At 42.9% G+C, this 21998-nt stretch overlaps 1 protein-coding gene across 1 annotated transcript in view; it reads right to left on the minus strand.

Moving 5' to 3' along the window:
- nt5dc2 (5'-nucleotidase domain containing 2) overlaps window positions 1–21998 on the minus strand; it is a 78254-nt gene that overhangs the window by 45371 nt on the left and 10885 nt on the right. The window contains exons 2-6 of the mRNA XM_033037291.1: window positions 13664–13848; window positions 11033–11107; window positions 9857–9912; window positions 8473–8566; window positions 4974–5102 (exon numbers count right to left, since the gene is read on the minus strand). Of these exons, the coding sequence (XP_032893182.1) occupies window positions 4974–5102; window positions 8473–8566; window positions 9857–9912; window positions 11033–11107; window positions 13664–13848 (539 nt within the window). The remainder of the gene's footprint in view (window positions 1–4973; window positions 5103–8472; window positions 8567–9856; window positions 9913–11032; window positions 11108–13663; window positions 13849–21998) is intronic.

Consider the following 21998-nt stretch of genomic DNA (forward strand, 5'->3'; position numbering starts at 1 on the left):
TCATTGATGTACATGACAAACAACAGTGGACCCAACACAGATCCCTGTGGCACCCCACTAGTCACTGGCGTCCAACCTGACAAACAACCATCCACCATTACTCTCTGGCATCTCCCATTCAGCCACTGTTGAATCCATCTTGCTACTCCACCATTAATACCCAACCATTGAACCTTCTTAACCAACCTTCCATGAGGAACCTTGTCAAATGCCTTACTGAAGTCCATATATACAACATCCACTGCTTTACCCTCATCAATTTCCCGAGTAACCTCTTCAAAAAATTCAAGAAGATTAGTCAAACATGACCTTCCAGGCACAAATCCATGTTGACTGTTCCTAATCAGACCCTGTTTATCCAGATGCTTATATATATTATCTCTAAGTATCCTTTCCATTAATTTGCCCACCACTGACGTCAAACTAACAGGTCTATAATTGTTAGGTTTACTCTTAGACCCCTTTTTAAACAATGGAACAACATGCGCAGTACGCCAATCCTCCGGCACTATTCCCGTTTCTAATGACATTTGAAATATTTCTGTCATAGCCCCTGCTATTTCTACACTAACTTCCCTCAATGTCCTAGGGAATATCCTGTCCGGACCTGGAGACTTGTCCACTTTTATATTTCTCAAAAGTGTCAGTACTTCCTCTTCTTTGAATCTCATAGTTTCCATAGCTACTCTACTTGTTTCCCTTACCTCACATAATTCAATATTGTTCTCCTTGGTGAATACCGAAGAAAAGAAATTGTTCAATATCTCCCCCATCTCTTTTGGCTCTGCAGATAGCTGTCCACTCTGACACTCTAATGGACCAATTTTATCCCTCGTTATCCTTTTGCTATTAATATAGCTGTAGAAACCCTTTGGGTTTACTTTCACCTTACTTGCCAAAGCAACCTCATATCTACTTTTAGCTTTTCTAATTTCTTTCTTAAGATTCTTTTTACATTCTTTATACTCCTCAAGCACCTCATTTACTCCATGCTGCCTATAATTATTGTAGATCTCCCTCTTTTTCCGAACCGTGTCCAATTTCCCTTGAAAACCATGGCTCTTTCCGATTTTTACTATTTCCTTTCAACCGAACAGGGACATAAAGATTCTGTACTCTTAAGATTTCACCTTTAAATGTACTCCATTTCTCTTCCACATCTTTCCCATAAAACAAAATGTCCCAATTTACTCCTTTTAAATCCTTTCGCATCTCCTCAAAGTTAGCCTTTCTCCAATGAAAAATCTCAACCCTAGGTCCAGTTCTGACCCTCTCCATAATTATATTGAAACTAATGGTATTGTGATCACTGGTCTCGAACTGTTCCCCAACGCATACCTCTGCCACCTGACTCTTCTTATTTCCTAACAGGAGGTCCAGCACCGCCCCTTCTCTAGTATTGCTGCAAAAAACTATCCTGCACACATTTTACAAACTCCAACCCATCCAGCCCATTTACAGAATGTGTTTCCCAGTCTATGTGTGGAAAATTGAAATCTCCCACAATCACTACCTTGTGCTTACTACTAATATCTGCAATCTCCTTACATATTTGCTCTTCCAATTCTCGCTCCCCATTTGGCGGTCTATAATACACCCCTATAAGTGTTGCTACCCCTTTCCCATTTCTCAGTTAATAATAATAATAAATTTTATTTATGGGCACCTTTCAAGAGTCTCAAGGACACCTTACAAAAATTGAGCATGTAGAGGAAAAACATGCAAGGGGAATTAAATAAATAGTAGAGACATGACTAGTACACAAAGTAAAGACAGAATTCAATACAAAACACAGTATGAGGCAATTAATGCACAGATGAAAAGGGACGGGGACGTGGGGCTAAGGATAGGCAGAGGTGAAGAGATGGGTCTTGAGGCGGGACTGGAAGATGGTGAGGGACACGGAATTGCGGATCAGTTGGGGGAGGGAGTTCCAGAGCCTGGGAGCTGCCCTGGAGAAGGCTCTGTCCCCAAAACTGCGGAGGTTGAACTTGAAGTTGGACAGTTCCACCCAAATAGCCTTCCTAGACGAGCCCTCTAATCTATCCTGCCAAAGCACTGCTGTAATATCTTCCCTGATAAGCAATGCAACACCTCCACCTCTTGCCCCTCCAATTCTATCACACCTGAAGCAACGAAATCCTGGAATATTTAGTTTCCAATCACAGCCCTCCTGCAACCATGTTTCACTGATCGCCACAACATCATACTTCCAGGTGTCAATCCAGGCTCTAAGTTCATCCACCTTTCTTACAATGCTCCTAGCATTAAAATATACACATTTAAGAAACCCACCCTCTCTTATTCTCTGTTTATTGTCTTTTTCTTCTCTCTCCCCTACATTTTGGGTCAGAATGCTACCATTCTCTGCCTCCTGCCTCACACACTGACTGCTAGCTTTCCCAATTTGAGTCCCTCCCCCCCAACCATACTAGTTTAAAGTCTCCCTAGTAGCCTTTGCAAATCTCCCCGCCAGGATATTTTGCAGATCAATTTACCTCCTGGGACAAGAGACTAACATGGGGACAGTCATTATGTGCCTGTGGTGTGACGGCAGATGTTCCCACTACAGGACCAACACCAGCTGGAGTTAAGACCTGCCCTTGATACGAAGAATACAGCAAAATAGAGGAAGCTAGAGCAGGAAACTTTAACCCTGCCCACCAGGCAGAAACCAGATAGGCAGTTTAAATGCTCAAGGTTATTGAAGAGACACATGGATCCGGCTGTATCTGCTTTTGACCCGATTCTTTAAGCAGGCATTTGAAGCAGCTGAATAGCTTCTTTAAATATCCTAACGAGATTAGGCTCAGGAAAGATTTACACTCTGGTTCGAGATGTGGGAAACAGTTGTGGTTATCTCACCTGTTGAGATTATACTGTGGTGTTGCTGGCTGCTTTTGCACTAAAACAAATAACAGGCCGCACTAATTGTACAAATTGATAGCGGCAAATGCTGATTCTGGTTGATCAATATTTTCAATGAACCCTTGTTCCCATCTGTGCAGCTGGGCAACAGCAAGGCTATCACATTTACAGTGCCCCCCCCCATGTACCTTCTGGACCATCTGCAGCTGGGCCATCCAGCTGAGTAATATATAGACATCAGAGCCCACCCACTGTACATTAATGGACTGACCTTAGGAGCCCCGATGGTGCCAGGGAATGCAGTTTGGTGGAAACAGGGACACCTACTCAAATTCAGGTGTTTATTGAATAAATTCATACACATCGTCACACAAGAATAACATGGTATGTTAGTGATTTAATGAAATGTTAAAGTAAGTGTTTTTCGCAATCATATGCATAGGACATTATGCTACTGTTCCAATTAATGACTGCCACAGATTAGCACCTGGCTCGGGGTGGGAGATTGCAACCTTCACGTGGTCTGCCCTGTTATGACGAATGCAATCAACCCGGCGTGCACAATCAAATAGAACAAGCTGTCCTACAACTTTAGGCTGTGCACGCCATACGCAAGAAGAAGCACCTGGCTCCTTCCAAATTTTACTGTATGTACGAGACAAGCTCTTTTACAGACCAACAGTTTGTTGAGTTTGAGAAAAATGCTTTTAGTTCCACAGGGCTGTGTGCTGAGCCCCCTCCTCTACTCCCTCTTCACCTATGACTGCACACCTGTACATGGTACTAACACCATCATCAAGTATGCAGATGATACAACGGTGATTGGCCTCATCAGCAACAACGATGAGTCGGCCTACAGGGAGGAGGTCCAGCACTTAGCAGCATGGTGCGCTGACAACAACCTGGCCCTTAACTCCAAGAAGACCAAGGAGCTCATTGTAGACTTCAGGAAGTCCAGGGGCGGCACGCACACCCCCATCCACATTAACGGGACGGAGGTGGAACGTGTTTCTAGCTTCAGGTTCCTGGGAGTCAACATCTCCGATGACCTCTCTTGGACCCACAATACCTCAACTCTGATCAAGAAGGCTCACCAGCGTCTCTTCTTCCTGAGGAGACTGAAGAAGGTCCATCTGTCTCCTCAGATCCTGGTGAACTTCTACCGCTGCACCATCGAGAGCATCCTTACCAACTGCATCACAGTATGGTATGGCAACTGCTCTGTCTCCGACCGGAAGGCATTGCAGAGGGTGGTGAAAATTGCCCAACGCATCACTGTTGTGAATGATGCAATTCTGCACCAGTACTGGCATCCCAAATGGGATGGTGGGATAGAAGTTAGGAGTTATGGTCTTTGCATCATGTTCGGCACAGACATTGTGGGCTGAATGAATTGCTCCTGTGCTGAACTGTTAAAAATGCCATTTTCCACATTCAATTACTTTTAGACAGAACAATCCAGCAACTGCAAACATAACCGTTAGTCTGCTGCTACCATATTAAAGAGTCCCCGTTCCCAACTCTTTCTCTCCTTTTACTGGTGATCATGATGAAAAAGCAGAACCAGATCATTTGTATGATTAAATCCACATACCGAATAAAAAGCCTGTTTAGTTTAGTTTAAAGATACAGCGCAGAAACAGGCCCTTCGGCCTACCGAGTCCTTGCTGACCAGCGATCCCCGCACACTACCACCATCTTACACACACTAGGGACAATTTACAATTATACCAAACCAATTAACCTACAAACCTGTACATATTTGGAGTGTGGGAGGAAACCGGAGGAAACCCATGCAGGTCACGGGGAGAACGTACAAACTCCGTACAGACGGCATCCATAGTCAGGATCGAACCTAGGTCTCTGGCGCTGTAAGGCAGCAACTCTACCCCTGCTCCACCCCCGTTAATGTTACAATAAGAAAAAAAGTGCAGAAGCAAAGAGCAAAATGGCATCAATCAACATGTTTCATAGTTAGTGGCTGCAAAGAAAAAGCATTTGGCCAAGAGTTGGCTTATTAGGTCAATGGATTGAAATGGCAACATCACAACTGGCTCGTCATGGTTCGAAAGTGCAGATTAAAGTGGAGTAAATTTTATACTTACGCTGACGTCTCTGAAGAGGTGAATGGGATCATACTCAATATTGTGGTTAATGAAATAGTCATTGACACATGAAAGAAGAGCCATTTCAGGCAGTGAGAAAATATCCATAAACTGTTTCATGGTAGGGCCCTAAAGTATCAAAACAAATTGCAAACACATGAATAAGACAAAATTACCATTCTCCATCAAACATGTCTTTCTTGTATTACAGCCTTGTGCACAAAGGAGAGAGTTTTCAAAGCTATTCATTGAAATAGGACAAAAGGTAATGTCTCTCTCGGGGCTGGCATAGATCCAATGGACTGAATGGCCATTATTATGAGAAAGTAAATACGTTATTCAACAAGAAAGAATTGTTGTCCTTATGTAGAAACAAGGAACTGCAGGTTTACTCAAAAAGAGACAAAGTGCTGGAGTCACAGATGTTACCTGACCTCAAAATGCTGGAGTAACTCAGCGGGTCAGGCAGCATCTCTGGAGAAAAGGAATAGGGGATTATTTTGGGTCGGAACCTTTCTTCAGACTTGTGCCCAAAATAGGTTCTGGCTTGAAACATCACCTATTCCTTTTTTCCCCCCAGAGATGCTGCCTGACCAGCCGAGTTTGTCCAGCATTGTGTGTTGGTTTTTGGCATAAACACGGATCTGGAGTTCCTTCCAGCACATGCTGCCCGACCCTCAGTGTTACTCCAACACTTTGTGTTCTTTGTCATTGTGTGATATCTGGATTTGTTGCACTGTAAATAACAGCATAATGTGATTCGACATCTAAGTGTTTACATTTATTGTGCTTTCAATTTTGTTCTAATCTCATTACAGTGACAATGGGCAGTGAAGCATTCTTAAACAGGCCCTTCAGTGATGATGTGTCAGCAAGATTGACTGGTTGTAACCACTTCACTTTGGACGCTTACGTTCTCTTCATTTGTACCAACCTTCTTTAAAAGTGACAAATAAATAGAGCTGCAGGGATCGAATTAATATTGAAATTCACTGCTAAACTGTAATGTTGTTTTGGGAAACCTTTTCTAAGCAAAGATAAATTCTGCTCCATGAACCCACTGATATTTGGGAATCTGAGCACTTTGTCCCTTGTTTATAGAAATGTATAAGAAGAGATCTCCTCTAAACATCAGCGGTTTGGCTGGCCTGCCTTTAAAGACGATAGCAATGCACACCTCTACTCATTTACTCAATGTCAACACAGTATCAGGCTCTGACCTTGCAGGAATATCACAATGAACTATATTTAACCTGATTTGCAAACATACTGCCCTTACAAATACACAAAACAAAAAGAAACGCAATTATTTGTCCAGTCTATTTTATAAAAATACATTGGAACATTTTTGGTTTACACAAAGCCGAAATAGTCTGGTACAGTCCAAGCTGCTGTTTGTTGACTGCGATCAATATGCAGGCCGTCTGGTCTGGTTTTGTGCCCGTTGTGCACTGCCCTAAACCGCAGGGTTTAATCAACAAACATTTGTATTAGTCGGGCCGTGGACCCTACTCCCGTCCCGATTTCCATGAACAAAATGACAAATGATCACTTCCTTTCAGTTCACAATCAGACAGCTCTGAAAAGATTGCAAAAGAAAAGCATAATCCTTGCACTGAACTTTGTCGGTGCCTGCACTAATGATTTATGAAGCCATGTCATCAACCAAAGGGTCATCAACAGAACTAGTTGTCAAACTGGGCTGCATCATTGCCCCAATACAGCTCGCAATTTGTCTTGTCTCATCTGCTGGAGTAGAGTTGATCTTCAGAATGAACAGGAAGCCATTCAGCCCACTGTGACTGCACAACAAACAAAGGTTACAACCATCTCCATCAAGCTGCAGCATGCAGATGATGCTTGCATTTGGAGAATAGACTCCGAGCCTTTGTTGAATAGACTTGCATTTGGAGAATGGATTCAGAGCCATGGCACACAAGAGGATGGGCCGTGCACTCAACTGTACAAGGCAAAGGTTCTGCACCAAACAACCTCTGCTGCAGGTACACTGCCCTCTGCCAATAAAGATGTGTGACAAGCCCCTGGATAATGTGGACTATTCCCACAATCTCAGGAGCCATTTCTCAGCACAGGCAAACATCAATGATCATATGTTACTGCACTGTTCATGCTCCGGTGCAGCCTTTGGAAGAAGGATATTTGAATAACAGGAGCTCAGAGCTAGCACACAACTCAGTCTACCATGCAGCAGTGATCCTACCCATCCATATTCTTTCAAGTCCTGGACTACCTACAGCAGGTATTCAAAAAATATCACTGGCACCATCTCCACAAGTCCCTCTAAATCGTTGAAATTAGTGAAGCAAGGTCAGTGATTGTAATCAAGTGTAGTCTTGCCGCTGACTGGATAGCATGCAACATAAAAAGCTTTTCACAGTACCTCGGACACATGACAATAAAGTAAGCTTGTGTCCACTCCCAGACCAATATTCCAGTATTCAGGCCCTATTTTTTCCTCAATCATCTATGGTATGTTGAATAGGACACTTTTTGCTCGTATGCCTAAACCCAGACTCCCAAACAGGCACTTTATCTGTGGGAAGTGCCCCGTCAGTGGGCAAACATGTAGTTCCCACATTAGCCACCTCAGAACCCGCAAAGCCAGAACACAGAACAGTGCAGGAGAGAGCCTTTGGCCTACCATGTCTGCAAAGTAAACTGATCCAATTTACCCGCACATGGTCTGTAGTCTACTATTCCCTGCCTGCTCATTGAGTCATAAGGTCATAAGAAATAGGAGTACAATTAGGCCATTCGGCCCATCAAGTGTACTCGTCATACAATCATGGCTGATCTATCTCTCCCTCCTAAACCCATTCTCCTGACTTCTCCCGATAACCCTCGACACCCGAACTAATCAAGAATCTATCTATCTCTGCTTTAATAAAACATAGGGTCGACCCACAAATACATCCTGCAAAATAAATATACGAATGGACAACAAAGGGCTGTGTCCCTTCCAATAGCTCTCATTAAAACAGATTGTGAATTAATCCATACACTGATTAAATTGGGTCTTAATCCTTCCTGAGGCTTCCAAGAAATACGATGATGCAGAGAAAAGAATAGATACAGTATATTTAAAAAAAATAACAGGGCTGAACATAACTTAATCTCTCTGAAATTAAAAAATACTTTAAGTATCAAACATGAAATGCATGAACAATGACAAAAATCCATGCCAGCTGATTTTTAGTAAAACGACATGTTAACTGATCAGTCTTTGCCAAGAGTATTTTTTTCAATGGCTAGATCAGTATCTGTACTAATAATCATTGAATATTGTAGTTTATTTAGTTAAACGATTTGTTTCTGTTTTCAATGAGTTTGAATATTGTTATAATAGATTAAACCACATGGCGTGGGATTTAAAAAAAATGTTAAATCCAATTCACTCTTCCTGTACGGAAGACAGTGATATCCTCACAATAAATTGTCGAGCCAAAACCAGGAATCAAAAGGGGAAAAAAAAAGTTACCTTGCCATAGAAATCACTCATTTGGTGTAGAGGAACATGTTGGGTTCCTTCATACATTTGAAACACTTCCTCATCTGGTACTGGACTGAGCCCCCTGTAAATATAATAATAATACATTTTATTTATGGGCGCCTTTCAAGAGTCTCAAGGACACCTTACAAAAATTTAGCAGGTAGAGGAAAAACATGTAAGGGGAATGAAATAAATAGTAGAGACATGACTAGTACACAAAGTAAAGACAGAATTCAATTCAAAACACAATATGAGGCAATTAATGCACAGATGAAAAGGGAGGGGGACATGAGGCTAAGGATAGGCAGAGGTGAAGAGATGGGTCTTGAGGCGGGACTGGAAGATGGCGAGGGACACGGAATTGCGGATCAGTTGGGGGAGGGAGTTCCAGAGCCTGGGAGCTGCCCTGGAGGAGGCTCTGTCCCCAAAACTGCGGAGGTTGGACTTGTGGATGGAGAGGAGTCCGGCTGATGTGGATCTGAGGGACCGTGAGGGTTGGTAGGGGGAGAGGAGGTCAGTGAGATATGGGGGGGGGGCCAGATGGTGGAGGGCTTTGTAGGTGAGGACCAGGATTTTGTAGGTGATCCGGTGGGAGATGGGAAGCCAGTGAAGTTGTTTGAGGACTGGAGTGATGTGATGCCAGGATTTGGTGTGGGTGATGAGTCGGGCGGCTGCGTTCTGGACCAGTTGCAGTCGGTTGATGTAGGTGGAGCTGATGCCAAGGAGAAGTGAGTTGCAATAGTCCAGTCGGGAGGAGATGAAGGCATGGATGAGTCTTTCAGCAGCGGGAGGTGTGAGAGAGGGTTTGAGATATACACAAATTCAATTAAAATTCAAAATTTCCTATTTTCTTCACAGAGCAAGCATTCGACATGAAGGGAAAGTATTACGATTCTCAACTGGCCACAAGTGTTCTATCATCAAACAACTATTCAATACAATATAGTTGTCTGCAACAGATATATCACCACCTGCTTCTCAAGAGCCACTCAAAATGGGTAAAAAACAATTGCAATAACAATGTTACTAAAGAACCATTTCCAAAAAGGTTCCAATGCAGAATGAACTTATCATTCAACTTCCCCAAAACATTCAAATATCCTTAATATCTAAAATAAATTGTCAACCCAGCTTGAATTTAGTTGATGGCAGTCACAAAATATGACACACAGACACACAGTGCAAGTTTTTAAAATGTATCCTGAACTATTTATTACCAACAAATAACTGGAATTCCACACAAAATCAATTACTGTCTCACAAATCAAGATGGTTTGTTAACATTACTTAAGACTGCCCAAGTCTTGAAATAAGGCGTTTTCTCCAATTCCCACTTCACATGGAATGATGTATAGCTCGATAGAATACATACCTATACACCGTTCCCAACTGGACATAATGAAAAGCATCAATCTTCATTAAGTATCCCTATCAAATAGAAAATATAAATTTATGCTCTGGACTTTTTGTAATCTTTCAGTAAATAGTAAATGCCACACAGTGAACTTTATCATAGTTTGACCCAGAAAGAAATACACATGATTTTGTTGCATTTAAGTCAGCTACTAAAATGTTAAACTCCCTGGTGATCTAGAATATTTTTGGACGCATCAATCAGGAGTCAGTTAATGGAGCTGTATTTCTCTTACACGCAATTGATCTGAAACATTATCCTAGAATAGTTTGCCCATCGCTGAACAACAAACACCTTGTGGATGAACTGTAAGCTCTACATACACTTGATAATACTCATGCGATAGGCCATTTAAATATCACAAACATATTGCAAGGCATATGTTCATTGGACAAGGGTGGTATTGTGAAACCCAGTACTTATTGGCAGCTCCTAAATATCCACAGAAGCACATGTAGGATACTAGCTTGGACACTGCTGCACTGGTGAAGATAAGAGTTGGCAACTCCAGAATTTAGACCTAATAGTAATGATGCATCAGTTTCAATCAGGATGCATGTCCATTCAATTTGCACACTTTGCCTAAAAACCATCTTGTTTGATATATAGTTAACCTCATCTCAAGCCTGCTTTGCCAATAGACAGTAACACACTATTAAAAATGGATCCTCAAAATCCAGTCCATGCTGTTAAATGATCTTACTGTTCAGGCCCCTGGATAAAAAATGTTGACTCTATCTCGCAAATATCCAGACTTAAATACGCATGGCTATTTATATTCATTGGAGGGGTCATTATTTATCATGGTGTACAGCAGAGATGGGCAAGCACAGTGTTGCAAACTATATATGCGGTTATTTGGCGGCTATAAAGGCTGAAGCAGCACTGTGCATCCACATACCAGAAAATGGAACAAACATGTCACAATACAGTGACCATCTCTCGATCACATAGCACAGCAAACAGATCTGTAGTGAATCAGGCAGCAGATGGAATGGAAGGCAGTGACAGCCATGTAGATTACGTTGGGCGTTTATCTTGACTACCCAAGGTCTGCACACAAGATTCATAAGCTGAAGATAAAGATTTGCTACACACACGTTAATGAAGACTGCTCCCTTATTAAAACGTTACCTTCCGCACGTCATAATGGAGGCCTCTGATGGCAAAGTTCGGTTGGTACTCGTATTCCTTGATTCCTTCAGGATACTACAAGAAATAATTAAAGATTAAGATAAACTCTTCTCATAACGTTTTCATCACAAAACTTTTGCCAGCTGCATGTTGTTGAAAGACCGCAGGCTAATGAAACACAAAGCAGACGAACAGTACTAATCTCTGAAGATAGACAAAAATGCTGTAGAAACTCAGCGGGTCAGTCAGAATCTATGGAGAGAAGGAATAGGCAAAGTTTTGGGTCGAGAAGACTGAAGAAGGGTCTCGACCCAAATCGTCGCCTAATCCTTCTCTCCATAGATGCTGCCTCACCCGCTGAGTTTCTCCAGCATTTTGTCTACCTTTGATTTTTCCAGCATCTGCAGTTCTTTCTTAAAAACTACTAATCTGTGTGTTCCCAAAAACTATATCCTCTAACTAAAGCAGAACCGAAGGAGAGCAACTGGCTTTGAACATTAAATCAAAGTGAATTTTATATGATGTACAGGGAAATATGTGGTTTTGTGAAAGGTAGCCAAGTGAAGCTTTACACTTGCCTATGTTCCCCAGGTCACAGTGTCAGGTATCTCTCCAGGGTGATGCCCGATGAAATGCAGACAATATCTAAGGTTATAAGGACATGTGATAGGAGCAGAATTGGGCCATTCAACCCATCAAGTCTACTCCACCATTCAATCATGGTTGATCAATCTCTCCCTCCTAGCCCCATTCTTCTGCCTTCTCCCCATAACCCCAGACACCCTGTACTAATCAAGAATCTATCAATGCCTTAAAACTACTCTGCTGACAGTACTGCACTTGTACAGGGTCTATGAAAAGATTCTCAGAATTCCCATTTCCACAAAACAGTTTTGACACAGTCATCTTTGCTTCACCCGGGTAAAAGCCATTACGACTGCCACTGCATCTTTGTAAATAACTGAATGTGCCTGCAATTTCAAGATACAATACTTTACCCAACCGAACAATCAAAAACTCTAAAATTGAGTTTAGTTTAGAGATACAGTTTAGGAAACAGACACTTCTGCCCACCGATTCCGCATCAACCAGCGATCATCCCACACACTAGCACTATCTAACACTAGGGACAATTTACAATGTTTACCAAAGCCAAATTAACCTACAAACCTGTACGTCTTTGGAGTGTGGAAGGAAACTGGAGCACCCGGTGAAAACCCATGCGGTCACAGGGAGAATGTACAAACTTCATACAGACTGCACCCATAGTCAGGATCGAACCCGAGTCTCTGGCGCTGTAAGGCAGCAACTCCATCGCTGTGTCACTGTGCCCCCCTATTTGTATTGTTCTAACATACAAATATTAAATACATTACTTTTATCAACCATTTAACAAAAGTATGAAGCATAATTTGTCAATTACAACAGCAATTTGGCTTAAAATTTAGCAATTTATCATAAAATTGACACTTGATAGCTCCTTTTGTCTATTTGTGAATGATCTACATTAACCACACCAAACCGGTTAGTCTCTAATAGGAGTGATTTATTAGTGACTGAGAGTAACACAATCATTAAAGAACTCCCTGTGGCCATTAATCCTGTAGACATACGATTTATTGCACAGAAGATTCAAAAGGCATTGAAGGGAAAAAACCCAGTTTGGGATCAAACGTCTGCTTACTCCCACAGACAAGTTGACCTTTTAGCCCATTAGCTCCATACCAGCTCCCAGCAGAGCAAGCTCAGTCACATTCCTCCTCTTATTCCCTACACTCCAGCAACACATTCCCTCTTTCATGGCATATTATTCTCCGCTTCGATAATTTCTCAAGTAACCTACACAAGAGGCTCATTATTGTAGATATGCTGGTAGGTTAATTTTCAATTAAACTAGAAAAATAATTCACATTCCAACCGTCTGACTCTAATTGCATGGAACAAAGTTGTGAAAATTAGCCTTGCACTATTGCCAATAAGAGCAGTCCATTGAAAATAAACCCGACAAGACTGTCTATATGGAGTTTGTACGTTCTCCCCATGATTGCGTGGGTTTTCTCTGGGTGCTCTGGTTTCCTCCCACACTCCAAATACATACAGGTTAATAAATTAATTAACTGGCTAATGGAAAGTGTAAATTTCCCCTAGTGTGTAAGATAGATCTAGTGTACGTTGCGATCGCTGGTCGGCACAGATTCGGTGGCCGAAGGGCTAGTTTCAACACTGTACCTCTAAAGTCAAACCATGCAAAATGTATTTGATCTAAAAATGAACTGAACCCTTTGACATTAATCAAAATATAGAGATTCACCTAATTGCATTAACTACCAAGAGAATCCAATTTAGGGGTTCCAATGTAATATATTAGAGCTCTCACTTGTGAAGACATTTCAAAAAACAACAATTGGAAAATGCAAAATAGAATACTGGAAATACTCAGGACAGGCAGTATCTATGGAGAATAAGGCCGTCAACATTTCAGGCTGGTGGTCTTCTAACTAGACTCACTGCATAACAGTGTCTGAAGAAGGGCTTCGGCCCGAAACTTTGCCTACTTCCTTCGCTCCATAGATACTGCCTCACCCGCTGAGTTCCTCCAGCATTTTTGTCTACCTTCACTGGATAACATACCTTGTACTGATCCACAAGGATTTCACGTGCAGTGTCAAAGATCATCGTGTGCACAGAACTGGAGTACTGTGCAAGAGTATAATCGTAATCAAATCCATAAATTTCAATGTTCCCCAACTTAACTTCATTATTTGAATAAATATTTGCAGGGTTGAGAATGTTGCAGATTCCAGGGGGAATAAGTTCTGCGTAGAAAGAAAAACAAAATATATTTGTAAAATACTAACGACATTACAGTGATCTCCGAAGTGTCATACCCAAAGTGTCACGTTGCATACAAAATAGGGACTGCCTTAAATAACATTCACTCAAATCTGAATGTTTGAACATTGTCACAGGTACATAGGTGAAATTAGTTTTCTTTGCATTCAATTCAGAAAAATCTTACTATACATGCACGTAAATATGCTCTTCTAAGCTTCCCCCCAGTCTAGTTCAGTCAATAAAATACTGATTCACTTGAGCAACTAAACTTTATTTTTGGATAACACAACACAAATTCCCCTGTATGATACCTAACCACCGCGGGCTCGATCCTTGTATCTGCTTGGCCAAGCCCTTTAGCCTCGTGCAAGCAGAGACACTATAAAAGTTCACGCAGTCAAGCCAAGTCAAGTTTTATTCATCACATGCACATAAAATAAATTTGCCAGCAGCGGTACAATATAAAAAGGAACACACAGTACACAATAAAAATTTAACACAAACATCCACCACAGCATTCATCACTGTGGTGGAAGGCACAAAATTTGGCCAATCCTCCTCCATTTTCCCCCGTGGTCAGGACCTTAACCCGCCGCTGCGGGCGTCCAGATGCACAGACAAGGCAAATCCAGATAAGTCCTGAATCGGTGCCTCCCCACCAGAGACCGCGGCTTAAAGATGGTGTAGGTCGCAGGCTGGCGGTCGAAGATCTAAAGTCCCCACCGCGCCGCAGCCAGAAGCACCGCAGACCGCAGGGCCGGCGGTCGGAGCTCTTCTCCAGGGATCCTTGGTGAGGGACCCCGCTCCAGATGTTAAGTCCCCGCCACACCCACGGTTAGAAGTAGGCCGCAGGCCGGCGGTCGGAGCTCTTCTCCTCCGGGGTCCCCAACGAGGGATCCCAGGCTCCGGAAGCCGCGCCAGCTGGAGCTCTGCAGACCAGACCGCAGTTCGCGGGCCAGCGAACGGAGTGCTCCCCTCCGGCGACCCCCGCGGAGGGCACGCCCGCTCCACGACGGAAGAGTCCTTGCTGCGCCCGCTGCTGAAGCCCCGTGCGCGCCTCCGGGAAAGGCCGCACCGATCCTCGATGTTAGGCCACGGGGGGAGGCGACATGGAAAACGTCGCCTCTCCATGGAGGAAGTGACCGAAGCGGTTTCCCCCTTACCTCCCCACACCACCTGCCACACAAGGCACACAGAGAAACATTAAAAACACACATTGAGATGCACTAAAAAAAACTAAAAAAAGTAGAAAAAATGAACACGCTGCTGGCCCAAGCGCTCTTCCAGAAGATCGACAAAGGAATTCGTGGGGGTTGCCTTTTATAGGTCCCCGAACCTCGAGGGGCCGAACTACATGGAGGTGGTCTCTTTATAATCCAATCAGACATATTGATTATAACAGTACATAATTGACAGTTCCCCAGCCCAATAACATTATCTTAAATACGTTGTATCTGGTAAGGCTTTGAGAAGGAAGCTAACATAAATGAATAATGCAACATGTGCCTTGGGATTCAAACAACCCAGACAAGGCTTAACATTTCACCCAAACAACTAACAGGGTAACAGTCTCACAACATTATTTACAATATGTACACTTAGTTTGCATTGATCCAATTAACTCTATGCATTCCACGCTTCATGTAAGAACTCTGCAGATGTCCCATTCTCTCTGCAACATTGACCTGGGCCACAGCCTTGTTGGCACCATTCAGCAGCTTGTCTCAGTTCTGCAGAGCACATTAAACCTGACCAAAATGGCCTAGCAGTACATAAGCCCTTACTACATTTTTGATGCCATGGCTGCTCCATTTTAGCTAGGATTAACATTCCTCCCTTTTATCATATATAATAAACCATCATTTATGATAATCAGATATGCATGGGTGACTATTACATCTTGTTGATATGGTTGATAATGTATCTTCCCAGAATCTCATCAAGCTTCCCGAGTTTTCGTGGGTGTAGCTTCACAATTTCCGTCTGATGAGTCTTCACCTCCCGAGTTTTTGTGGGTGCGAATCCCCTCCATCTGTGTTGTTAATCCCTCTGTACTTGATCCATAGTTGAACCTATAATTCCTAAGAGAACTTGGAATGAAGTAAGTTACCATTCATGCACTGATGCTTTCCCCATACATTCCTGTCAATCACAAGCCCTCTTTCTGTATAACCTATCATTATTCTGTAATATAATCTTTCCCATACTAGGATAGTGTGGGAATATATATAGCCAGTTACCTCTGTATTCACACGATGGTTTCCAATGTATTGTGGATGATGGTTTCTCATGTAAATTTCAGCTGGGTTCAGTCCAGATTTCCCTGCAGGCGTGACTCCCATTCAAAACAATCATGGGGAATGCCTCAATTCCACCAAATTCAGTCTCAGCCTTCAATTTAATATTTTGGATTTTTAGGTCCATCTCATCCATTTCATTCCACAGCGTGTGGTCGATAACACAATTCAATTCAATTGCTGTGGAATTCCCAGCTGTTCAAATTTAATCAATTAATTTCCATATGTTGTAGATTACTATAAAGCCAATTAAGAATGCCGAATCTAGGGACAATTACTTTACACCTTGATAATAGGAGCCGCTTTACTATCAAGGGTTACATAAATTTAGATTCACCGGTCAAATACATCGATTCTGACAACAAGCAGCCATTCCTTTAGTACTTCTTCTAATCCAATAGGACTTCTCCTCAGTAACTCTTTCTAGGCAGTTAACTTTGGTTTCTCGAAGGGGAGCACTGTTATTCACATTCCTCTTTCTTACTATTCCAATGCCACCTCTCACATTCATTTTACTAGACCTTTCTGAGTTTCGTCCTTCCCTGATGTTCTTTGAATCCTTCCCTTCCTTGGCTGCCTGTCTGAGGGTGACAATAAAAATACCAAGTTAATATTCAGATTTCAAATATTCCTAAACCAAATCTCATGTCATTTCCAAATCTCAAATTTTAAAGTCCTTCCAATTCATCACTATACAATTTAGAGTTCGAATTCAGAATTTTGTCAATTTATTTCTAATAACTAAAATTTAGGCGCAAAGTAGGTGCCCCGAACCACAGAGGAGTATTCATTTCCAAATTTAATTTATTCAAGTCGGCGCTTGCCTCAATGGGCTTCAGTGGCTGTTTGTATTTCTTCAGAAAGTTTTGGACATTGTTCTCTTCTTTTCCCTTCACTTGTGTCAGATGTTACGTTAAAGTTGGGCACGAGGGTATGTCTTTTCTTTTTCCTTCTTGATATTTAATTTGTAGGAGTAGGAATACAGAGGAGCAGCCTTCTTTGTCTGTTGGCCTTTCACAGATGGTATATATTAAAGGGACAGAACAGCCCCACTTCCTCCTCGTTGTTTGTCCTTATCTCTGGGGAGCTACCTGGATGGAGATTGACGATGGACTACACATCCTACCCGAGCTGTGTCTTCTGCCCGTTCTGGAGGGTCCACATACTCTTTTACTTCACTCCCCAGATGGTGACGTGTTGTAGGTGACACTGTCCTGCAGGCACAACAACTTTGCAACAAGTTATTAACCAAGTTCACTATTGCTCCTATTCCTTACTCCTGCACCTCCTGCGCAATAAATTCATTTCTTCTTTCCCTAGTGCCAATCTGAGTTCCCTTCAGTTCTTTTCCTTTTTGACACCAGCTCCTTTTTCTCTATTTTCATGTCCTCTCTATTGATAAGGTTTCTTAATCCCAATCAGCTTCTTTGTAACTTTCCTCCTGGAATTTGAAAGGGGCGGCGTTCTTTCTTATTCTGATTTAATTAATATTTATTATTATTTTCCTTGGGCCGTCTCAATGTCATGAGGCGGACACCCTCAGATTTTATCTCTAGGCTTCGAGGCAAGGGTCAGATTACTCTGGACTGGCTGGCAGATCAGGGCTACAGAAATGGATTCGGCTGCCAGAACGATGCTTTGTTCCCTGCCCCCTGATCCTCCGGCCAGCATTCTCTCCCTCGATCTTCATGGTCCCAAGTATCTCTATAGCCCCGAGGGATCCACTGACTTCTTGGACCCCGTGGCCCTCTCCTTTGACCCCTCCCTCTGTGTTCCCTCATAGGGCAAGCTCTGCCCCAATGTCCCGTTTCTCCGCAAACATAACATTGATCGGCCCCGACGGTTCTATGGCCTCTCCAATTAAATTGAGGGAAAGTACGCTCTCGGATAGGCATGTCCCTAAGATAATCAGGAGGGATCCATGCGTTAAATTCTTCCTCTTCGGTTGATGTCACTTCCAGTTTTTGTATTATGTTTACTGGTCCCTGGAAGGATTTAGTCGTTGTCGAACTGGGTTGCACTGGAGTCGGAGCCAGAGTCTGTAGCCCGGGGATAGTCTGCACCTACTGCGGTATCCAATTCTAAAGGCGGTGTAGGCAGCTTCCTACTAGGGAATTGCCTACATTCACTACATTTCCATAATATCAGAAATCTGTTCAGATTCTATAATGTTACCAATATCAGGATCAGCTATTTCACAGCCCACCGCTGTCTCATCCTCAGAGACACTGCTCCCTCTGCTAAAGGAATCTCTATATTTTAGGAATGATTCCTTTACTTCTCCTGTTGGTCGTTTAATTAATTTTGGCACACACTTATGAGGAACCTTCTTTCTAGCTCACTGATCCTTCACATCAGGCACGTGCCGTGAGTGATTACTCAAGGTAGGCAGTCAGTCGGCTTTTAAAAAAAAAATCTTAAACCGTGCATGCGCAGATTGTTCTCTCCGTAAAAATAAAAAATAAAAATAAGTAACAATTCAATTTGCCCAAGGCTTCTAAATCTCCTTCATTTTTTAATTACTGAATGGATGGGGGATGGAGGATGAAGGCAGTTGGAGAGATGGTGGGAAAAACTGGAGCTCACCAAAATAAGTTGAATCAGTTGTCATCTTATTGAATGACAATACTAATTCAAGGGATCAATTGGAGGGAGAGTTCCTTTCACAGCGTTTGCAGAGTTTGTGCCAGGGGTTAAAGTTGCGGGGAGGACAGGAGTGTTGAGAGGGAGGGGGTCGGAGATCATGTCAGTAACTCTCACCTCTGCCGCAGCGCTCCGGGCACGGACAGCAGAACTGGCCGCCACTTCCGGGGAGGGAAGCAGCTCGGGTGACTGCGAGTGGCCGCCGGGACCGGACAGCCCTTTCTGCCGGCCCCCGCTCACCTCTGGCAGTGCTCTCCGTCTGAAAACCTCTCTCCTGCCGCTCGCCGGCCTCACTCATGTCAGCCGCTTCCCGCAAATCCTTAAATTCCGACAGCCGAGTAACCTCAATTGGGCCCTTGATCGCACACTCGAAATTTAAGGATTTACGGGAAGCGGCTGACATGAGTGAGGCCGGCGAGCGGCAGGAGAGAGGTTTTCAGACGGAGAGCACTGCCAGAGGTGAGCGGGGGCCGGCAGAAGGGGCTGTCCGGTCCCGGCGACCACTCGCAGCCACCCAAGCTAATTCATTCCCCGGCCACAATGCGGTGGCTCCGTGCCCGGAACGTCGCAAGTGGGTTACTGGCCTCGATCCCCTCCTTCACAACGCTCCTGCCCTCCCCGCAACTTTACCCCAGGCCAGACTTCTCAAACGCTGCGAAAGGAGCTCCCCCCAACCCAGGAAATACGGAATTTAAAAACATAAAGCACCAAGAATGTACTTACCACATTATTGGTGCATGAACTCCATTCTTCTCTCATTGTTTCCTAAGATACTCTTAAAATAATGACAATCCATATTTGAAAAACCCGCCAAGAAACCTGTGCTGCGCATGTGCAGTACAGCCAAGGCAGAGTTTCAGCTGCCTTCAGCCCCGCTTGTCATTGACGGCTTGAAGCAGCGCTGACGGCACGTGGGCTGCACAGACCTTTGCGTGTTACAAGTACTGCGGTTGAAAGGCACGGAGAATTATGCCTACCTCAGAGATCGATCTCAGGCATAATTCTCCCATGCCTTTACTATTTATATTTAATAATTACCATGTCATAATTTTAGTCAGGGTAGGCAGTGCCTACCTTGCCCACCCTGACGGCACGTGCCTGCTTCACACGATCTTCTGCTGGTGAAGCAATCGTCGGAGCCAGAGTGTCCTCTCCCGATTTCCCTGCTATAGATTTAAATTCAGTGGGTGGAGTCGAAGATGCTGCTGACTCCACCCGAGTGCCCTGTTCACAGGCTGCACAAGGTGTCTTAGAACTAGGATCGTGAGAGGAATGCTGAGATTCTGTTCCAACGAAGTCTGCCCATCCTCTTAAATATTGGGCATCTCTCCCCTCGAGATCCACCCTAACCGCTGCACTTTTACTCAATTGAATTAATTTAATCTTAGTCGGGGCCACCTCCCCTTTAAGAGCCAACATAGTCATCTCCCCTTTAAAGGTCGGTGCTCTTCCCTGCTCCTGCTGCTGATTTTCAATGTTTCTCTCTCTCTGTTCAGAAATATCTAGAGAAGGACCAGTTTCCTCTTACTCCAGCCTTATCCCCAGCTTTGAGGCTGCCATCCTCAAGGCAGATAGCAGAACGACTTATTTATTCACCTTCCTTTCAGTATAAAACATCTTCCATAATTTAATGAGTTCATTCCTCTCTTCCCTATCCCCATATTTCCTGATAATTTTCTCTATATAGGTTATTCCTGTTATGGACTTCAACCCACCCATCTGCCATAATTCGCTTCCTGATAATTTATTTAAATTCCCTGAAAATTTCAGTAATCTTTCTGCTTTCTGAGGAATTTTATCGCATATCATTTTCAATGGCCTTCCGGAAATGGTTGTTAAGTCCTTCTCTAGACTATTTCCCACGTTCTTACACAATAGCCACAATACAGATAAGTTTTGAATCACTCACACCTCAACACTCGCTCCTCCCTTTCCGTCTCCAAGGCCACTGAGAAAGCTTCCAAACAATGACCAACGTTTAACAGATACACACCTCTCCCGCACAATCGTACATTCCATTCTATTCAACCGCTAGTCAATCGTTCTATTCAATCGCTCAGTTCAATCGCTCAACTCAATCACTCTACTCAATCGCGCACTCAACTTTTTTTATCAATTCGATCTTATTCACAATCACCCATTCAACGCCTGTAAACGAAAAATCCTTAGTCTCCCAAATTAAGGTGCTTAATATTCAAATATTCTAGCAGCAATCTCTCCCACTCAAAATACATTGTTAACAAAGACAAATAAACCCGAACCACGCAAGCAAGATTATACCCAGACAAGAAACTATGTCACCAATTATAAGTAGACAGATACACACACCAATATAAATGACAAGCATTTATTTATTATTACAATTAATCACACGCTCTTTTAAATCCTCCTCGTGGTGTACTCGGTCAATGGAACAATCCCTCCTCCGACACAGCGATCGGAAGAATACGAACCCTGATCGAACCACCACGAATCGGACTCTAATAATACTAACAGTTCCGACTGAAACAAATCTCATATATTCAATTTTAAAACACTTTTACCCCAGTTATCCAACACCCAAAATCCTTAAGCACACGCAGTTAGTACAAGTAACAGTTCGCGATCTTAACACACTCCAAATACGTTTAACATGCAACAAAATATTGATACAGTTCGGATCCGAAAAAGATATATACACTGGAAATTTTCTAGACTCCATTACAAGAGTACAATATACTATAGACCAGGGGTGGGAAACCTGCGGCCTTCTAGGCCATTAAATGCGGCCTTTAGAATGAATCCAAATTTTGTAGAACAAATCCTTTTATTTTTATTAATATGTTTTATTTCATCTTTTATTATTTTTATTATAATCTTAAAATGAACGTAATTAAAATACCAAAGAGTAAAAGAAAATTCATCGAAATAATCCTCCCCGACTGACGGCCACAATTAAAACATTAGTAAGTCATGAGGGCTATTTTAACAAAATAATGTACATTGAAGTATATCTGATTGATGTATCTTGGATGCGGCCTTATTAGATTACAGCTAACAATGCGGCATTCCAACATGAAAGGGTTCCCCACCCCTGCTATAGACACAACACACTAGCACACAGTTCACAAACAAAGTACACTTGATTTCAATTCCGCGTCATTCTGTTATCAACCAGTGAACCTCTCCCTCTGATACAGAAGATTTTCCCC

The sequence above is a fragment of the Amblyraja radiata genome, chromosome 18 (assembly GCF_010909765.2).
Source record: "Amblyraja radiata isolate CabotCenter1 chromosome 18, sAmbRad1.1.pri, whole genome shotgun sequence".
NCBI lineage: Eukaryota > Metazoa > Chordata > Chondrichthyes > Rajiformes > Rajidae > Amblyraja > Amblyraja radiata.